The 16,883-nt window shown below is 38.6% G+C and overlaps 1 protein-coding gene across 1 annotated transcript in view; it reads right to left on the bottom strand.

Annotated features, from left to right (window-relative positions):
- ENPEP (glutamyl aminopeptidase) overlaps window positions 1–14,877 on the bottom strand; it is an 87,141-nt gene extending 72,264 nt beyond the window's left edge. Inside the window, exons 1-2 of the mRNA XM_517397.9 lie at window positions 13,938–14,877; window positions 2,317–2,458 (exon numbers count right to left, since the gene is read on the bottom strand). Coding sequence (XP_517397.2) covers window positions 2,317–2,458; window positions 13,938–14,581 — 786 coding nt within the window. The 5' untranslated portion in view covers window positions 14,582–14,877. The remainder of the gene's footprint in view (window positions 1–2,316; window positions 2,459–13,937) is intronic.
- Between the last annotated feature and the right edge of the window lie 2,006 nt (window positions 14,878–16,883).

The following is a 16,883-nucleotide window of genomic DNA, read 5'->3' as shown; positions in this document are numbered from 1 at the left end:
CGATCAAAATATCAATCATATATATGCAAGACAAACAAATAAACGGTTGCCCCAAACCTTGCTTTCTAGCCAGAAGTCCTTTGTCAAAGTTTAGAGGTCAAATTGTTTGTGGTGATGTTGAAAAGACTATAGGAAATTTTACTTTGTTTTTAGAACTGTTAAAGACTGACTGAATTACACACTGTATTAGGTTTTTCAGGGAGAAATAAAATTTTGAGTGGACTATCAGTTGAATAGGAGTTTATCTGTCTACACTAAATACATCATGCTGACCATAATATTTGAGAGTACTGCAATCTCCTAATGAAAAACAGGCTCGTGCTCAGATATTTGCTGATTCGACTGGCAGGAGGGCAATTGCTGTACCTGATGTAGTGGAACATTGGCTTCTCTTTTCCGTCTTTGGTTGTCTACATCAAACACCAAAGGTATGGTCACCAAAGTCAGTGGCTCGGTCTCCATGGACAGAGAGGAGGATTCTATTGCTTGACACAACTACTGAACTATCTGGCTTGTTTTGTCCATGCCAGCTCTGCTGTCCTCACTGTCGATTACCAATCCTAACACTTCAACCACGAATACTTGCCCAACTTCTGCTTCCATTATTAAACATTTCCACATCTCCTGCAGCCACTCTATTTGGGATGGTTTAAAAAGAGATTAAGCGAGGGAGGCTGGATTAGAATGGGTGCGGCTGACACTTCAAGCACGGGTGTGCATGCCCTTGTATAATCGTGGTGGGGCTCCAGGCTATATTACTCTACCATAAAAACCTAGTAGTGTTAGTTTTGATCTCCTAAGAACCCAGAATATTCTCCTTCTTCCAGGACTACTATCGGGATCTAGTAGAAGGTAAAGTGTAACTCTGCACAGTGAAAAGGCCATAAGGGAAGATCTTAAGCAGAAGTTGGTGAATTTGCCATTTTTTCCCCCCACCTTCATCTAGATTGGTGTGTCATACTTTAAGTTTATCCTTTCCTCTTTCTTCTCCAATCAAACCTTAGAAGAAAACAAATTGATAATTAACTCTCACTGAGGCGTGGATGGCTGCTAAGAGTACATTTTAATCCTCTTAAGTGTTTATTTGCTTTATTTTGTTGTTGCTTTTTCAAGGAATATTTTATCATTTAAAAAGATGAATTTTAATGACAATATTTCAAATAGTGGATCAGAAAGATGGGAGACATAATTTGGGGCTGGTGTCCTTCTGATTATTATACCTAAAGATGAGGCTGACCCTTTTACATGTCGAATGTGTTAAGCATGTAAACCTCAACTTTGAGGCAATGAAACTCTAGGTAACAACATTATCCATTATAGGGATGAGACACAATAACAGAGAGAAGTGTTTTATGTTAACAAATAATTTATACAGCAGAAATTATCAGCCTTTTTAAATTCTTTTTTCTTTTTTTAATTTTATTTATTTATTTATTTGTTTATTACACTTTAAGTTCTGGGATACATGTGCAGAATGTGCAGGTTTGTTACATAGGTATACACGTGCCACTGTGGTTTGCTGCACCCATCAACCTGTCATCTACGTTAGGTATTTCTCCCAATGCTGTCGCTCCCCTAGCCCCCCACCCCTTGACAGGCCTTGGTGTTGATGTTCCCCTCCTTGTGTCCATGTGTTCTTGTTGTTCAACTCCCACTTATGAGTGAGAACATGCGGTGTTTGGTTTTCTGTTCCTGTGTTAGTTTGCTGAGAATGATGGTTTCCAGCTTCATCCACGTTCATGCAAAGGACATGAACTCATCCTTTTTTATAGTCTGTTTTTTTTTTTTCTCCAGACATTTAACAAGCACTTCCCACTCACCAAAGGAGTCTATGGGCAAAGTGTTCCCTGGAGTTTGCTTCCACAACCCACTATTTAAGTGATGATTTTTTTAAATAGTAGCTTTATCTTTTTTAAAAAAACGAAACAAAAACTGGATTTATATTCACCTGAAAACTAAATAGTGAGTAGCCCTCAAATATTTTCAAGTCTGTAATTCCATTAGTTTGCCATTACTGTAATCTGTCACGACTCAGGGATCCTGGCAGCTAAGCAGAGCCCAAGCTGATGTGTGTGTCTATGGCATTGTCTCTTGCATAGAAACACCAATCTGGCTTTCTTACTGGACTGTGATACCTTACAGACTTCTAGGACTCAAAGAAAAAGATTGCCAAAATGTATTTCACTCAGCTAAATAAACTATTAGTGCACATTTAGTTTTAGAATTCAATGGGTTCTCTTTCACAGAAAATCAGGTAACTGGCCTAATGTTGTCAACAGACTCTCTGCATAAACAAAACATTTAAAAAATACTTACCGCCACTGGCATATTTGAAAGTGCTCCATATTCTTTGGGATGGGTGATAGATATTGTATAAGTTGCCTTTTTGTTGGGCTCATCAAAACAAGGAAAAGATTTCCTGGCATCTGTCGGTTCATGATCGGTGGCCGCTATGCTCCTTAGAAACAAACACACAAACAAAATGCATGCTGCCTCTTCTGACAACCCCTATGTCTCTATTCCTAGGGAAAAAAAAAAATCAGCTATGCAATTATAACTATTACATTTCTAAAAATTAGGTTCCATCTAGAAGACTATCAAATATTTGTCAAAGGTTTTCCTGGAATTTTTAGGTCAACAAATTTTTTAAAAATTCTGAGTCAGATTGCTTCAGATATTTCATTCACATATTTATTTGTCAAAAACCACAGTTACTTTTGCATCAACCTAACAGCTATTTTGGTGCCATAACTAAAACTCTGTGGAGGAGCAAAAATAAATCCAATTATGAGCTAGTATTCTCTCCACCCCAAACCCATTGAGCAACAAGTAGATAAACACAAAGCCAAACTTAAAAGCTTGTGTCTAACTGCCCTTATGGGAAGTGAACAGCTGTCTTCTGTCACAGAGTGGAGGTTATTCCAGAGTCCCCAGTCCCTGTCCCTAATGGCACATTCTTTGTTATTTATGTTACAACAGGGACAAAACCCCCAGTTTCATTTCCATGTAAAGGCAGTGCTGAGTAATCTCCTAGGTGAAGTAACCTTTGTCCTAGTTTAAAGCTCACTCTTAAAAAGAGAGAGCAGCATTTTTTTTTTATGGCTCTAACTAGGCATATGCTGGTGTAAACTAAAATGTTAATGTTTAGTATTTTCATAATTTCAAGGTGAAAATATTATTTTCTGAGCAATTGCTCAAAAAAATCAATAGCATACACTTTTTACATGTAAACATATTACAGTAACAGAATATTGTATATTGGCTTATTAGAAAATGAAGCAAAGTAAAAAGTATAAAAGTAAAGAAATGGTAATTTCTATTCATTAATAATTTGTACAAACAAAAATTTTGTCCTTCAGGATTCTGGAAACTAAGAAAGACATATCATAAAGAATATCAGGCTAAATTATTATATCATCCATTCATCCAAGAAATATTAATTGAGTCCCTTCCACACACACACACGTGCACACACAAGCACCTATGCATGCATGCACACATTTGCAGACATTTTTCTAGCTGCTGTATGAAACCGCCTTTGCAAAATTATAACAGAGGAAATTATGACAGTGAAAAAAGTCAGACCTAACTGACTCCATCTAGCTTTTAACCTTTAAGCTGCACTTGTTCATTCCTGAGCATAGGCCGAACTAATTTTGGGAAGGAATTCAGTTTATGGTTTGACTCTGAAACAAAATTGATAATAGCACTTTCCTGAAAAGACCTCCTTCTTCCCTGGGGACCAGTCTGCCTTTGCAGGACTAACAAATTAGCTACAAGATTAGAAATTACAGTTTAGGGGTCATGCAGCCTCTGGCTGCAAGAGTCTCAACCTCCACAAATTCCTCATGGGGGATAACATTACTACTGTAAAACCTAAGATTAATGCTTGAGATATTTTGCAGACTCCGTACTTGATGGATCAGCTGACACCACCCAGACCAGTATCTGGCTCAACCAGTTCTGCCATCCCACCCAGGAACAGAAAACAGGAAGAAAAACTCACTTCGACCCTCTATGACTCCATCTCCAACTTGACCAATCAGCATTCCCCACTTCCCAAGCCCCTACCCGCCAAATTATCTTAAAAACTCTGATCCCCAAATGCTCGGGGAGACAAAGTTGAGTAATAATAAAATTCCAGTCTCCTACACAGCCGGCTCTGTGTGAATTACTCTTTCTCCATTTCAATTCCCCCCATCTTGATAAATCGGCTCTGTCTAGGCAGCAGGCAAGGTGAACCCATTGGGCAGTTACATGTATAGATAAGATTCCAGACTGCTTACAGAGTGTCAGACAAGAGACACACAAATAAATAAATAATTTAGGAGAGTGATGACAGCTACATAGAAAATAAAACACTGGAAGAGACAGAGAATGACTAGGAAAAGTGGTAAACAACATTAGGTAGAGTGGTCACAATCTCTTGGTTTGCCGAGATCTGAATAATGAGAAAAAGCCAGGCAAGTGGAGGTTCAGGGAAACATGTTCAAGTAGAAGGAACCATAAGTGCAAAGTCCCTAAGATGAAAAAGAACCTGCTGTGGTTGAAGAATTGAAAGGTGTCCAGTGTGGCTAAAGAACACTGAACCAGACGGACTGGAGCCAGAGATAAGTTTGACATGAGGTCAGCAGAGGCCAGATCAGGAAAATATCAGAGATCATGAGAAGAGCATGCATTTTATTTTGATTCAAGGACTTATTACAGCCAAGGATTTGACTGCCTTTGGCAAATTACGGGAGTATTGGAACATCACAATAAACAACGGGATAATAACTCATTGAACAAATTAACAATCTCTGAGTCCTTACTCTGATTTTTTAAAATGAATAAATAAATGGGTGAGAAGGGAAAGTTATTCCTTCCAGTAGATTGCCTACTAATAATATTTGAAGGAAAAAATTATTTTAAAAAATCATCAGTGGATGCCAAAACCAGGGGGTGAAAGTTTGGTGAGGAAGGGATATTTGCAAGGTTTCAAAAACTCCCTGAAAGTTACCTAAAGAGAAACCTTGTAACTTTACAATGGAGACACTTGGTGGACACTACCTTAAGCAAGCTATCAAAGGAAGCATCACTAATGATAGTTCAAATCAGCACAATGTGTCTCTAATGTGATTTCCTGAGAGAGACACATCACTTCTGTGATAGTCCTGACAGAAAAAAAAACAAAAAACTTAACTTGCATTTTTAAATCATGAGGAAAATCAGACAAACTACAACTGAGGGACATTCTCAAAATAGCCAGCCTGTATTCTTCAAAAATATTAACTTTAGAAAGACAAAGAAGGACTAAGAGTCTGGTTTCAGTTTAAAGGAGTCTAAAAGGGCATGACGCTAAGTGCAATGCACCATTCCAGACTGGGTACTGGACTGGGAAAAAAATTGTTTAAAAAGACATCATTAGGTTAGTTGATAAAATTTTATTACAGACTGTGAATTAGATAGTTGTATTAATGTTAAATTTCTTGATTTGGATGACTGTACTATGTTTATTTTAGAGAATGCCCCCGTGCTTAAGAAATATGCTCTGATGTTAAGGGGTAAAGGGAGAGGATGTTTCCATGTGCTCTGGAAAGGAAGGGGAAGGGGTACAGGCTAAAACGTAAACAATTGGTGAATCTAGGTTAAGTATTTCTAGGAATTCCTAGTACCGTTCTTATAACTTTCCTATGAGTCTGAAATTATGTCACAATAAAGTTACCCAAGAAAAGCCTCAGTTAAGAATTCATTCTGCAATAGAACAATCATTGATTAGTTTTGTGACATTAACAGTTTAGTCAATTGAAGTTTCTAAACATCTTGCAGATTGTAGTTAATTGCAAGTATATCAAACTCTAAAAAAGCCTGTACACTTTCCCAGAGTTTGAAAGTTTTATAAGATCCACCAAGCTCCAACCCCATGTTTAGTCAGCTGCCTTTTCCTTCTGAATTCTTCTGACTTCTGATGTCTTCCAGAGGCAGGGAAAAAGGAAAAGTCACTCCTTGCAAGAATGTCTCCTCTGAGTCACACCTCAGAAATAGGCCAGCTAACTAATTTGAGAAGATGAGTGTGTGTGTGTGTGCGTGCATGCGTGCACCACACACATCTTCGTGTGTGGGAGGTGAGAGGAAGGAGGAAGTGGAATTACACTTTCCTAAGCTATAGCCATGGGGTATGTTTTCAAATACTCTATTTTACTCTTGGCTGGATGCCAGAATATGAATATTATATATAATATAATATATATAATATATATTCCTAAGATCCCAGGAAAGAAAATAATTTTCAATCCTTTTCTCACCTTCTCTCTTTAAAAGACATTCTGCTTGATTGTAGGCAAAAACTACCTTCCTAAACTAGCGTATTCCTGAGCTTGCCAACGGACATGGAACAGAACAGTGTGGGAGATTTCTCTGTGCGGTGTGTTTGGTCCAGCTCAGTGGTCCTCTCAGCAAATGCCAGTCACAGAAAGTCTAACTCAATCACAGTGACCCAGATATAGATACAGTGACATTCATCAACCCGAAGAGCTATATAATGTTTATTTTCTTTTTCTTTTTTAAAGTTCAGAGCCAATATGATTTTATGGGGAAAACCCTTTTCTAAGAGCAAACATTCTTACATTCTAATCCACTTCAGCTACTAAAGTGTGATCTTGACCAAGTCACAAAACCCCAGACTTTTAGTGTCCTCATCTGTAAAACCTGGTCACCAGAGCATGTATGGCCTCCTCACAGCGTTATGGGGAAGTGAGAAGGGGTAGATTACATGTAGCAATACATTTGAAACTCCCTTAAAATTTACATAATGCGGTTAGGATATACCTCATTCTACATCTTATAAATCTAGAATGCTAGTGCTTTCTGACATGGCACTTTCACAATCTGAAATATTTCAAATCCTTTCATTTGACTGCAATATATACTGGAACAAAATTACTTGGTGTATATACACTATAGGCAATATAAGCATTTTTAAAATGGTAACCTGTTCTTTTTCTCATGAACTTCAGAATAACTCAAAAGCTCCTTTTTATATATCCTAAATTCCATCAGTTGGCCCTAAACTTTTCTAAGTGTGTGCAAAGTTGAAAACAAGGAATAAGAGATAACAATACAAAACAATTCTAGATCACAACTTCTTTGGGAAGATTTTATTCAGTGATTAAAATCAGATGACTTGTGTTGCAAATTAAGAGAAAAAGGCTGACTAATAGCACAATATGTTCAGGAGTGACTTGTGGGTACGTCCTGAATAATTATCGCGCCAGGCAAATGTGTTGGAGTAAACCACCTTCCCACAAGGGCCTCCCTATGCCACATTAATAAGTCACTTTCTAGACCTAGCACAATAAAATGATAGTCTATGCAATTTAGTCATTTCCAAAAGGGAAGAGCATTTCTCTGGCATCTCTGAGTGGATCAGATCAAGGTGACTTTAAGAAAACTGAGGGAGAAGGGGCGATGGCACAAGTTATGGCTTGGATCACTCTGAATTGACTCTAAAAAAAAAACCAAAAAAGGTACCTAATTATCTCATAAATCATCTGGCATGCTGTTTCCAGTGAAGACTCTCTGGCTGTGCTGAGCAATTTTATAAGTTGAACCAGCAAAATAAACAGCAAGTTTTGGGTGAAATCCTTAAACACAGAGCTTCTGATTCGGGACAGGTAGTCACAATTGCTAGGGGTCTATATAGACTAAATAAAGGGTTCCAGAATTACATAGAGGAGCAGATTGGTGAAAAACAACCCCTCTAGATTGTTCAGACCTCTATGTAATTTTATGGTGGTTTGAATGAACCAGTTAGTTATTTAACTTTATTTTCCAATTTTTTTTTCTATGTAGAAGATATTCAAGGTCAAGTAAAATTTCTTTTTGTTTTCTTGCTTCCAAAATAAAAGAAATTTACTTAGCCTCCTGCAACAAGTAAACAAGACCAAAAAGAAAATGTATTCTTTTTTTGTTTGTTTGAGATGGAGTCTCTCTCTGTCACCCAGGCTAGAGTGCACTGGCGTGATCTTGACTCACTACAACCTCCGCCTCCTGGGTTCAAGCAATTCTCCTGCCTCAACCTCCAGAGTAGCTGGGATTACAGGCATGTGCCACTACCCCCGGCTAATTTTTGTATTTTTAGTAGAGGCGGGGTTTCACCATGTTAGCCAGGCTGCTCTCGAACTCCTAACCTCAGGTGATCCGCCCACCTCAGCCTCCCAAAATGCTGGGATTACAGGCATGAGCCACCTTGCCCAACCTAAAATCTATTGTTATTGACATTTTTATTGACAATGGGATAATAGCTCAGCATACTAATCTAAGAATATAATGAACAAACTGACATACGACAAAAATTTCAAGATCAAAACTACACGTGCTTGAGTATACATACACATCCATGCAGGTAAGAATACATTACACACACACACTTAATGATGATTATCTCACCGATGTTTCCACTCAACTCCTAAATCTTTATTACAAGCTCTAACCTTGTGTTTCAGACATACTTATGCAAGTGCCTACTAGTCATCTCTTCCTAGATGTCTGACAAGCCATCAACACATCTGACACTGAACTTACGACCTTCCCTTCTAACCTGGCTACTTCCCACCTATTTCCAATATCAATTGAGGTGAAGGCTAGCTGGGGTATCCTAGACCCATAACTTTAACTCACCCTTCCTCATAGTCAATCAATCTGCAAATCTTGACTACTTTACCTCCAAACTATTTTCTCCATTGTGCCCTCTCTTCTCTATCCTGAAATCACTTTTCCTATCTGATCCTTATCTTCTCTTTCCTGGATTGCTCCAATATCTTTCATATATCCAAGTGTATGGTTGAGTTAACTCTTTCACCATCCATATCCAAAAAGTCATGGGGTAATTTCTCCTTCATAATGCCTATCATGGCTATTTTTCCTTTTCCTCCATAAGGGTTTTCCTCAGTGATACCTAGCTAGCCTGTTCATATAAACTTCCCCTACAAACCAATTTTCTTGTCCCCACTCTGCTTTTCTGACTTGGTACCTTTCCTTTTTGCCTGCTTTTAGTTTCTCACTTGTCTCTGCTGCTGAACTCCCACCAGAACATCAAAATTCAGCTTAAATCCTACTAGCGCTACGAAGAACACCTTGGAAGCCCAAACTAGAAATGATCTCTAAAATTCCGGTTGTACTTCCTGTCAATTCCACTGTTTCTCTGCCTTTAAACTATGGAGATTGCATTCCTAAGTACAAATATATATACATATTATATATATATATATATATATATATATACACACACATATACACACACATATAAACTCTTCCCTTCCACAGGGTAGGCAGAAAAGGAACCAAGGGAAAATTTTCACCCTAAGTGGGAATGTAAAGATGTTATTGGTGGAAGTTAGGCTCGTTTATGGGAGAGCAGCTGTGGTAATGCAATGTGTCCCAGCATTTGCCAGAGGATACTAGTCATGTGAGAGCTTATATGAAAATATTTCCATATATTCCATTTGACAATATTTGAGTGCTCACTGTGTGCCAAACAGTAAAGGAAAGACATATATCCCTACTCTTAGGAACCCCACAGAATAATCCATAGTCACAGACAGTTGGGAAACTACATAGAGGACATTATCATATAAAAGCCTCTGAAAACCCTATAATCCCAGCTACTCGGAAAGCTGAGGTGGGAGGATCACTTGAACTCATGAACTCATGAGTTCTACCCCAGCCTGGACCTCATCTCTTTAAAAAAAAAAAAAAAAGTATCTGAAAAGTTCCATAATTAAAAACAAAATCCAAAACAGATCATTTTGTATTTAGTATTATTGCACAAACTGATTTAGCCACAGAATCTGTCCCCTACTATTTTTCTGGTAATATCTACTAAGATCCCCATGCAACTAGAATTCTGCGGTACATACTTTGGGAAGTGCTAAGTAAGCATAAACCAAATGCTGACAAGGAAAAGCCAAATCTTGGAGAGAAGAAAATATATACTTTGGAGTTTGAGTAGAGGGAAACTCTTTTAGGGAAGGGAACAGCTGGAAATCCTACATAACACGGTGAGAAAATGGGAAGAAGGAGGGTGTGGTCAGAGAAACATTCCAAAGGTTCCAATCCTTCCAAGTGGTTTTCCTCAGACCCTGAAGAATAGACTAGCGAGTAGGAAGAGGTAGATCGATAAAGGAAAAGCAACTGGATGTTTCTCAAACTTTCTCCTTCCACGCCCCACTACAACTCTGTCCCCAGAAAGACAATGTGGAATTCTAAATTTTGTCCCCTTTCTTCCCCATGTCTCAATCTTGAGAGAAAGCAACTTGGGTAGCTGTGAAGTTTGTGAAGCTCAAAGTCCTGATTGTATTTGCAGAAATTAAGTAATTTTGGTTACTACTGAGTGCAATCCTGTTTAGTTTGCATTGTGGTTGTCACATTAATATCCCTAACTGCTAATACTCAATCCTGGAGTTACACTTTACGTTAAGGTCAGAAAATATAATTTTGACTCCGTACTTCAAATGTATTACTATGATGACGTTTAAAATGATACAAACGTCACATATGACGAAGCTCACTCTATAGTATGAAAGAAAGGCACTGCCCCCAGTGAACTCCCTCTGGTGGCCCTTATATGGAGCCTGTGGATGAGAACTCCTAGAGGCTGCATTGCCAAAATATTACTCACAGGCTAGAAAAAAAGCATGATGCACTTTTCTCATATGCTTGAAATATTTCAGACAAGGATAACAAAAAGTATTCCATTTAGCCTAAATGAGGTTATTGAGCTGACGCCAGATCTGTTCCAAAACCATGTGTGTGCAGTACAGAACTGGCAGCATCTTTTGTAATGTGAGAGCTTCAACTGCTCCCAATGAAACATACAAACTTGGGAACACCAATCCTCAGTGAGAACTGAACTGAGCATCAGCCTTCCTCACCGATGTTGCCATCATTTCGTAATCTCCAATCAAAAGTTAAGTCAACTGAGCTTCAGAAGGGCGGCTCTCTGGTATATATTTTATGGCAAAATTAACTGGTACACTAAAATAACTCAAAGAGTGAGAGTATTTGTGTATATAATGCTTTTTTTAGACTTATAAAGTACATAATAGAAACTTATTAATGGAAACTATATAGTTCCAATTTTTGGCCTTCCTAATATGTGTAAAATTTTATTTTATTATTTTATAAATATTTTGATGGTTTTACTCAGATAAAATTTCTCTTGTCTGTATGATCTAAGAAGCAGTTTTAAAGTTTTAGCAATAATATTTAAAAAGTCTTGACTCGCTTTCACTTCAATGAATTTTTAGAATCTCTTTAAGGTGGATATTCTTCAGAATATTGCCCTTCCCTCGACCATTGGCAAACGCTTTTAAAAAATCATTGTATTGTTAGTAAGCTCAGAGGAATAGTCACTTTCATACATTGTTGGTGGAAATGGAGTTTGGGACATATTTTTTGGAAGTCAGTTTGGAGACACACACATGCATACACATGTTCATGCATATATATGTATATGCATGTACACATATATACACAGACATACATGCATTTATACACAGGTAGTTTTGGCCCATCTTCTAGGAATTTTCTTAAATATTAGAAAATGTCCATAAATAGTTATTTACAAGGATAGTCAATATAAGGATGTGCCTTCTTCTAGATCCTTATAGGTGAAAAAATAGGAGCAACTTAAATACTCATATTTAATGGAAAAGTGAATCAACTACATTGTAGTCATACAATGGCCTACCATGTATCCAATGAATCATTTGTGGAAGAACATCAAATGACATCTTAAAGCATTGATGCTATATTGAAAAAGCATGTTACACATTACTATGTATAATATAATTATGCCACAGCTATCTATGTCCAGAAAAGTACTAAAAGAGTCTCTGCCTAAATGTTAACAATGGCTATACTTGGGTAAAGAATTTATGGATGAATTTATGTTTTCCTATAATTTTCTCTGTTTTCTGAGTTTTCTTCAATAAATGTGTATTATTTATGTTATCAATAAACAAAGTAACTATTACAATATCTTGGTATATTTGTACACTTTGACCCAGCAATTCTATTTTTAGGACTATATCCTAACCTAAGGAAATAAACAGATGCACACACAAAGAGGTATTTAGAAGTATGTTATTTGATGATTTGTTTATAATAATAAAATACTAGAAACAACACGAATGCTCAACAATATAATTTGTTTTAAAAAATTACAATGTATTCAAACAATGGAATATTTCACATCTTTAAAATCAGATTCTTGGCTGTGTGCAGTGGCTCATGCCTATAATCCCAGCACTTTGGGAAGTGGTGGCAGGAGGATTGCTTGAGTCCAGGAGTTCAAGACCAGCCTGGGCAACATAGCAAGACCCTGTCTCAATAAAGAACAAAAAACAGATTCTTGAAAACATGTAAGAATAAGGGGAACTTCTCAAGACATTAAGTAAAAAAGGCATATAGATAGACAGATATAATGCAATTAAAGGTTTGATTGCCTAGAAAAACATTAGAATATACATTAATATGCTAGCAGGGATTACCACTGGGCAGTGAAATTACTTACAGATTCTTTTGATTATCGTTTTTGATAATTTTTATGCTTTCAATGATGTAATTTTTATGAACAGAAAAAATATCTAAATGGTAAGAGTGTTTTTTTGCTAGCAGTATTAAGGTATAAGATCTATATAAGCATGACCCCTACAGATATTTTCTTCAAACTATCACTTCTACTCAATTTATCAGTTTACCAAACAGGAATATAGGAATATTTAAATGTTTTGTTTTAGTCCGTGGGTCTGTCTGACAAACAATAGAAAGAATTTTGACCAAAAAATTTGCTTGCTCTGTAAGATGCTTAAAACAACAGAAAAAAAAGGGATATTTGTGGGTGGACTGGCCCAAGACTCACATCTCTAAACTGTGACAAGAAGCTTTCTTAATCATTTACCTCTTCAGAATCTAAGCCAGCAAAGGTCAAAGCAGTCCAGAGACAACACAAGGTGTAGTGTAGCCTTCCTCCCTGATGCAAGGGCTACATCCACAGTGTGAAGGAAGTTTTTTGGAGTTCAGTGAGAGAGTTTATGCCTTTAACATAGCTCTGGTAGTAGCCACTGATCGATACAAAGGCTAGACAAATAGGTGGGAAAGTGGAATAAATACCTATCTATCTAGATAGATATTTGTATACAAATATTTGTATGTATTTAACTACTTAATATATCTTTTATGTTGTAAAAGGCTTAGCATTATGTTTGCACATTGCATCATGAGCAACAAGCCTCCAAATTTACCTATGCCACTGATGTGTGGACTCAATGAATATTTCCTGAAAGCCTATGTGTAAAGCATGGTCCTGGCCATTGGAGACAGAAAAAAACACAGTCCTGTCTTCCTTTCCAGATGAAGACACAAAGACAATTCTGTGGATCACATGTGATTTTTCAATGTCTCTCTTCTCCAAAAAAGAGACATTGGACAAAAAAAAAAAAAAAGGACAAAATAATAACTGAAATTTACTGATGTTTCACGTAAATTTAGTGTAATACCACTTTAAAAGTTCATATATATTGCTATATATATATTGCTACATAGCCTGGGAATATCACTAGTGAAATTTACCAAAGGCAGTTCTCAAACCTGAGATAATTTATGGAAATCTTCAAGATAGGGTGCAGTATATTATGATTTCTCCTGATGGAATAAAAGACTTACACTGACTTTTGACTCTACGAAGCTCATTCACTACTGTCAAGTTTTATGACAGGGTTTGGAAATACAATAGGGCAACAATTTTGGCTTCCCAGATGGACAGCCAGAATTGAAACCAAGAGCCGATCAAGATCAGACCAACAAAATAATTAAAAGTGGAAAGTGAAAAGGAAAGGAAAAGAAATGGAAAGCAGATATGTGAGCTTAAGGGAGGTAAAGCAAAAATTAATATTTACTTGACTTGTCCGTTCTCCGTGTAGGTGGTTCTATAAAATCCCACGAGGGAGCCGTTCAGCCAGCCGGCGAACTCCATGGTCAGGAGATACAGGCCATCTCCACTGCTGGGGGTAAGCTCTTCCTCCGCCTCGACCACCACGTACTCCTGCTTTTTGTACTCGAAACACCTCCGGACTTGCACCTGGTCCCCAGAGGGCCTCTTCAGCTCCGGGAGCCGGGTGATCCTGGTCTCCCGGAGGTGCAGCCACAGGTACCGGGTGGGAGCGCTCAGGTTGATGGAGATGCTCACGGTGCCCGTGTAGGTGTCCTCCTCCAACAGGGGCTTCACGTGCAGGTCGTAGTGGACTGGGTTGACGAAGTCCGGCAGTCGAAAGTTTTTCCACTGTCCGCTCTCATCCTCACTGCCCGGGCAGATGTCCTGGTCCGGGGCAGGAGGACCTGAGGGGCTGGCCGTGGAAGAAGGCAGGTGGGAAGGAGCTGGCGCAGTGCCCGGCCCGCCGTCCCCGCTGGAGTCACACGATCTGGTCAAGCCCACGGCAAGTCCCACTATTAATCCTACACCCACCACCACCGCACAGAGAATGGCCACATGTTTCGTTTGAATGCAGTATCTCTTAGAGCCCTCTCTCTCCGCAAAGTTCATTTTTGCTTCCTAAGTCAAGTGTTACACATAAAAAGATGTTAAATTTAACTAACTAACGTCAGCAGACTTCCTTTTTAAATTGGAAGGAATCCCCTGATTTGGCAGCCTGTTTTCGCTTTTCCCACACCCCTCTCTCTGGCTTCTTGCGCCTTTTCCTCTCCCTTTTCACGTTCCCACCAGCCACTCAGGATGAATGCGGAAACAAGGGGGGTGGAATGAGGACTCCGTAAGAGGAGCCGAGTGGGAGGAAGAGGGCTGGCAAGAAGATTGTCACAGCTCCCCTTATAAACGACGCATCTCCACCCCTACCCCTCCTGCACTGCAGCGAGTTAAATATAAAACAGGGCTTCGCTTATCAGCCAACGGGAGGATGAGCCCTCGCCAAAGCTCCGTCAGCAGCTTTCAGGGAGCAAGCGTTTGGGTGAGGTGTGCTTACGATAGAAAATCTCAACCTTTGCCACTCAGCCTGGGGCTTCTTCCTGTTGTGTTCGCAATCTCTCCCTCCTAACTAAAGGGCTTCTTGAATTTCAGCTATTTTATCAGATAGCTTGCCAAAGAAGCTAAGTGTTTTCTTTTATTTTTTTCCCCTCATATTATGTAAACATTCCAATTCTGTCCTTTGAAGAAGTCATATCCTGGAATTGGGTGCTCAGGGTGATTCAAGGACCACCTAGGTACTCAGTAAATATTTGTCGAATTAGATTAGGAAAGCATAGCCAGGTAATCCTAAATCAGTTCAGCTGGTGCTGGGTGAATGAGAGAGGTGGAACCCAAAGAAATTCGCCAAAGCAGTAGTGGAGCTGGAAAGCTTAAGAAGAGAGAGGGAACAAGAGGGGGAGAAGTCTGAAAGGACAGAGGGACAAGGAAGAAGGCCTACTTGTCTCTGCAGTGTGCCTCCAAGTGAGATTGACTTCCTTAGACTTTGATGTGATAGAGCACGTTTAAAGTAGATTCCAGATGTGAAAACTGACCTGTTAGGAAATCCATCATCCATGCAAATCTATCATTTTGTTTCTGAATGACAAGCTTAGGAAGAAAAATCGCAATGAACTTCATATTTACTGGCAGCTTAGCTATGGACTGACATTTAAAGAGGTTAAGCTATTGCTCAAGGTCACACACCTGGCAAATAGCAGAACTGGGGTTTGAACCCACGTTGTCTGAGTCTAAAGTCCATATATCTGGCCAGGTGTGGTGGCTCACGCCTGTAATCTCAACACTTTGGGAGGCTGAGGCAGGTGGATCACCTGAGGTCGGGAGTTTGAGACCAGCCTGGCCAACGTGGTGAAACCCTGTCTCTACTAAAGATACAAAAATTAGCCAGGCGTGGTGGTACACATCTGTAATCCCAGCTACTCAGGACGCTGAGGCAGGAGAATTGCTTGAAGCTGGGAGGCGGAGGTTGCAGTGAGCAGAGATTGTGCCATTGTACTCCAGCCTGTGTGACAGAGCAAGACTCCATCTCAAAATAAATAAATAAATAAATAAATAAAATTAAAAAAATTAAAGTCCATATATCAACGATCGCATTCTACTGCTTCCATGCTCTGAGGAGGATAAATATTCAAGGGTTAAGTAACTATGAAAAACTTGGTATTTCCCCAGATACAATCCATGGATATTAACAGATCTACTTGCCAAGCAAACAATGCTGGGTTAAAGTGAAAAATCTTCTTTTACTACTCTCCATTCTTGCAGAGCCTCCAGATGGTGACACACATTATGAGCCTCCCAGAGAGGAAACGCGACAGAGTACTTTCCCCATTTAGTTGACAAGACAGCTTTTTCTGGTGAGGTACCTTTTGAGGGCCCTATGTTCCACAGAGCACACTCTGAGAAACGTTGTTTCAAACGGTTCTAAATTACAAACTAAACAAACAAACAAAAAAACAAAACTTTAAAAGCAAACGGGTCCATTTTACTCTGTAACATTTCTGCTGTTTTTCTCACAAAATAGTAGTAACAGAAAAAGAATTAAAGGAAAAAGGGATATGTTTTTCTAAATTGTAGGCCCATCTTGTATGGATTAATTTTACATTCTGAAGCAATCCTAAACTTCTTGAGATCACAGTATGTTTAAGTTTGGCACATTAACTTCCTGAATTTTAGCCCTTGAAACCCTCTTTTTATTGAAAAGATCATCTGACATTTCAATAAATGTTTGATGGGTGAAATATTTTGATATGTTTCTTAGGAATGAAAGGCAAAAATGTGGCTCAAATTTACCTAAACATAGTGAAAGGAAAAGCAAAAAGTATTTGGAAGAATGTACATAAAATTATGTTAAACTGGAAGTATTTTT

The sequence above is a fragment of the Pan troglodytes genome, chromosome 3, assembly GCF_028858775.2.
Source record: "Pan troglodytes isolate AG18354 chromosome 3, NHGRI_mPanTro3-v2.0_pri, whole genome shotgun sequence".
NCBI classification, from domain to species: domain Eukaryota; kingdom Metazoa; phylum Chordata; class Mammalia; order Primates; family Hominidae; genus Pan; species Pan troglodytes.
This window is presented reverse-complemented; position numbering and strand designations above follow the sequence as displayed.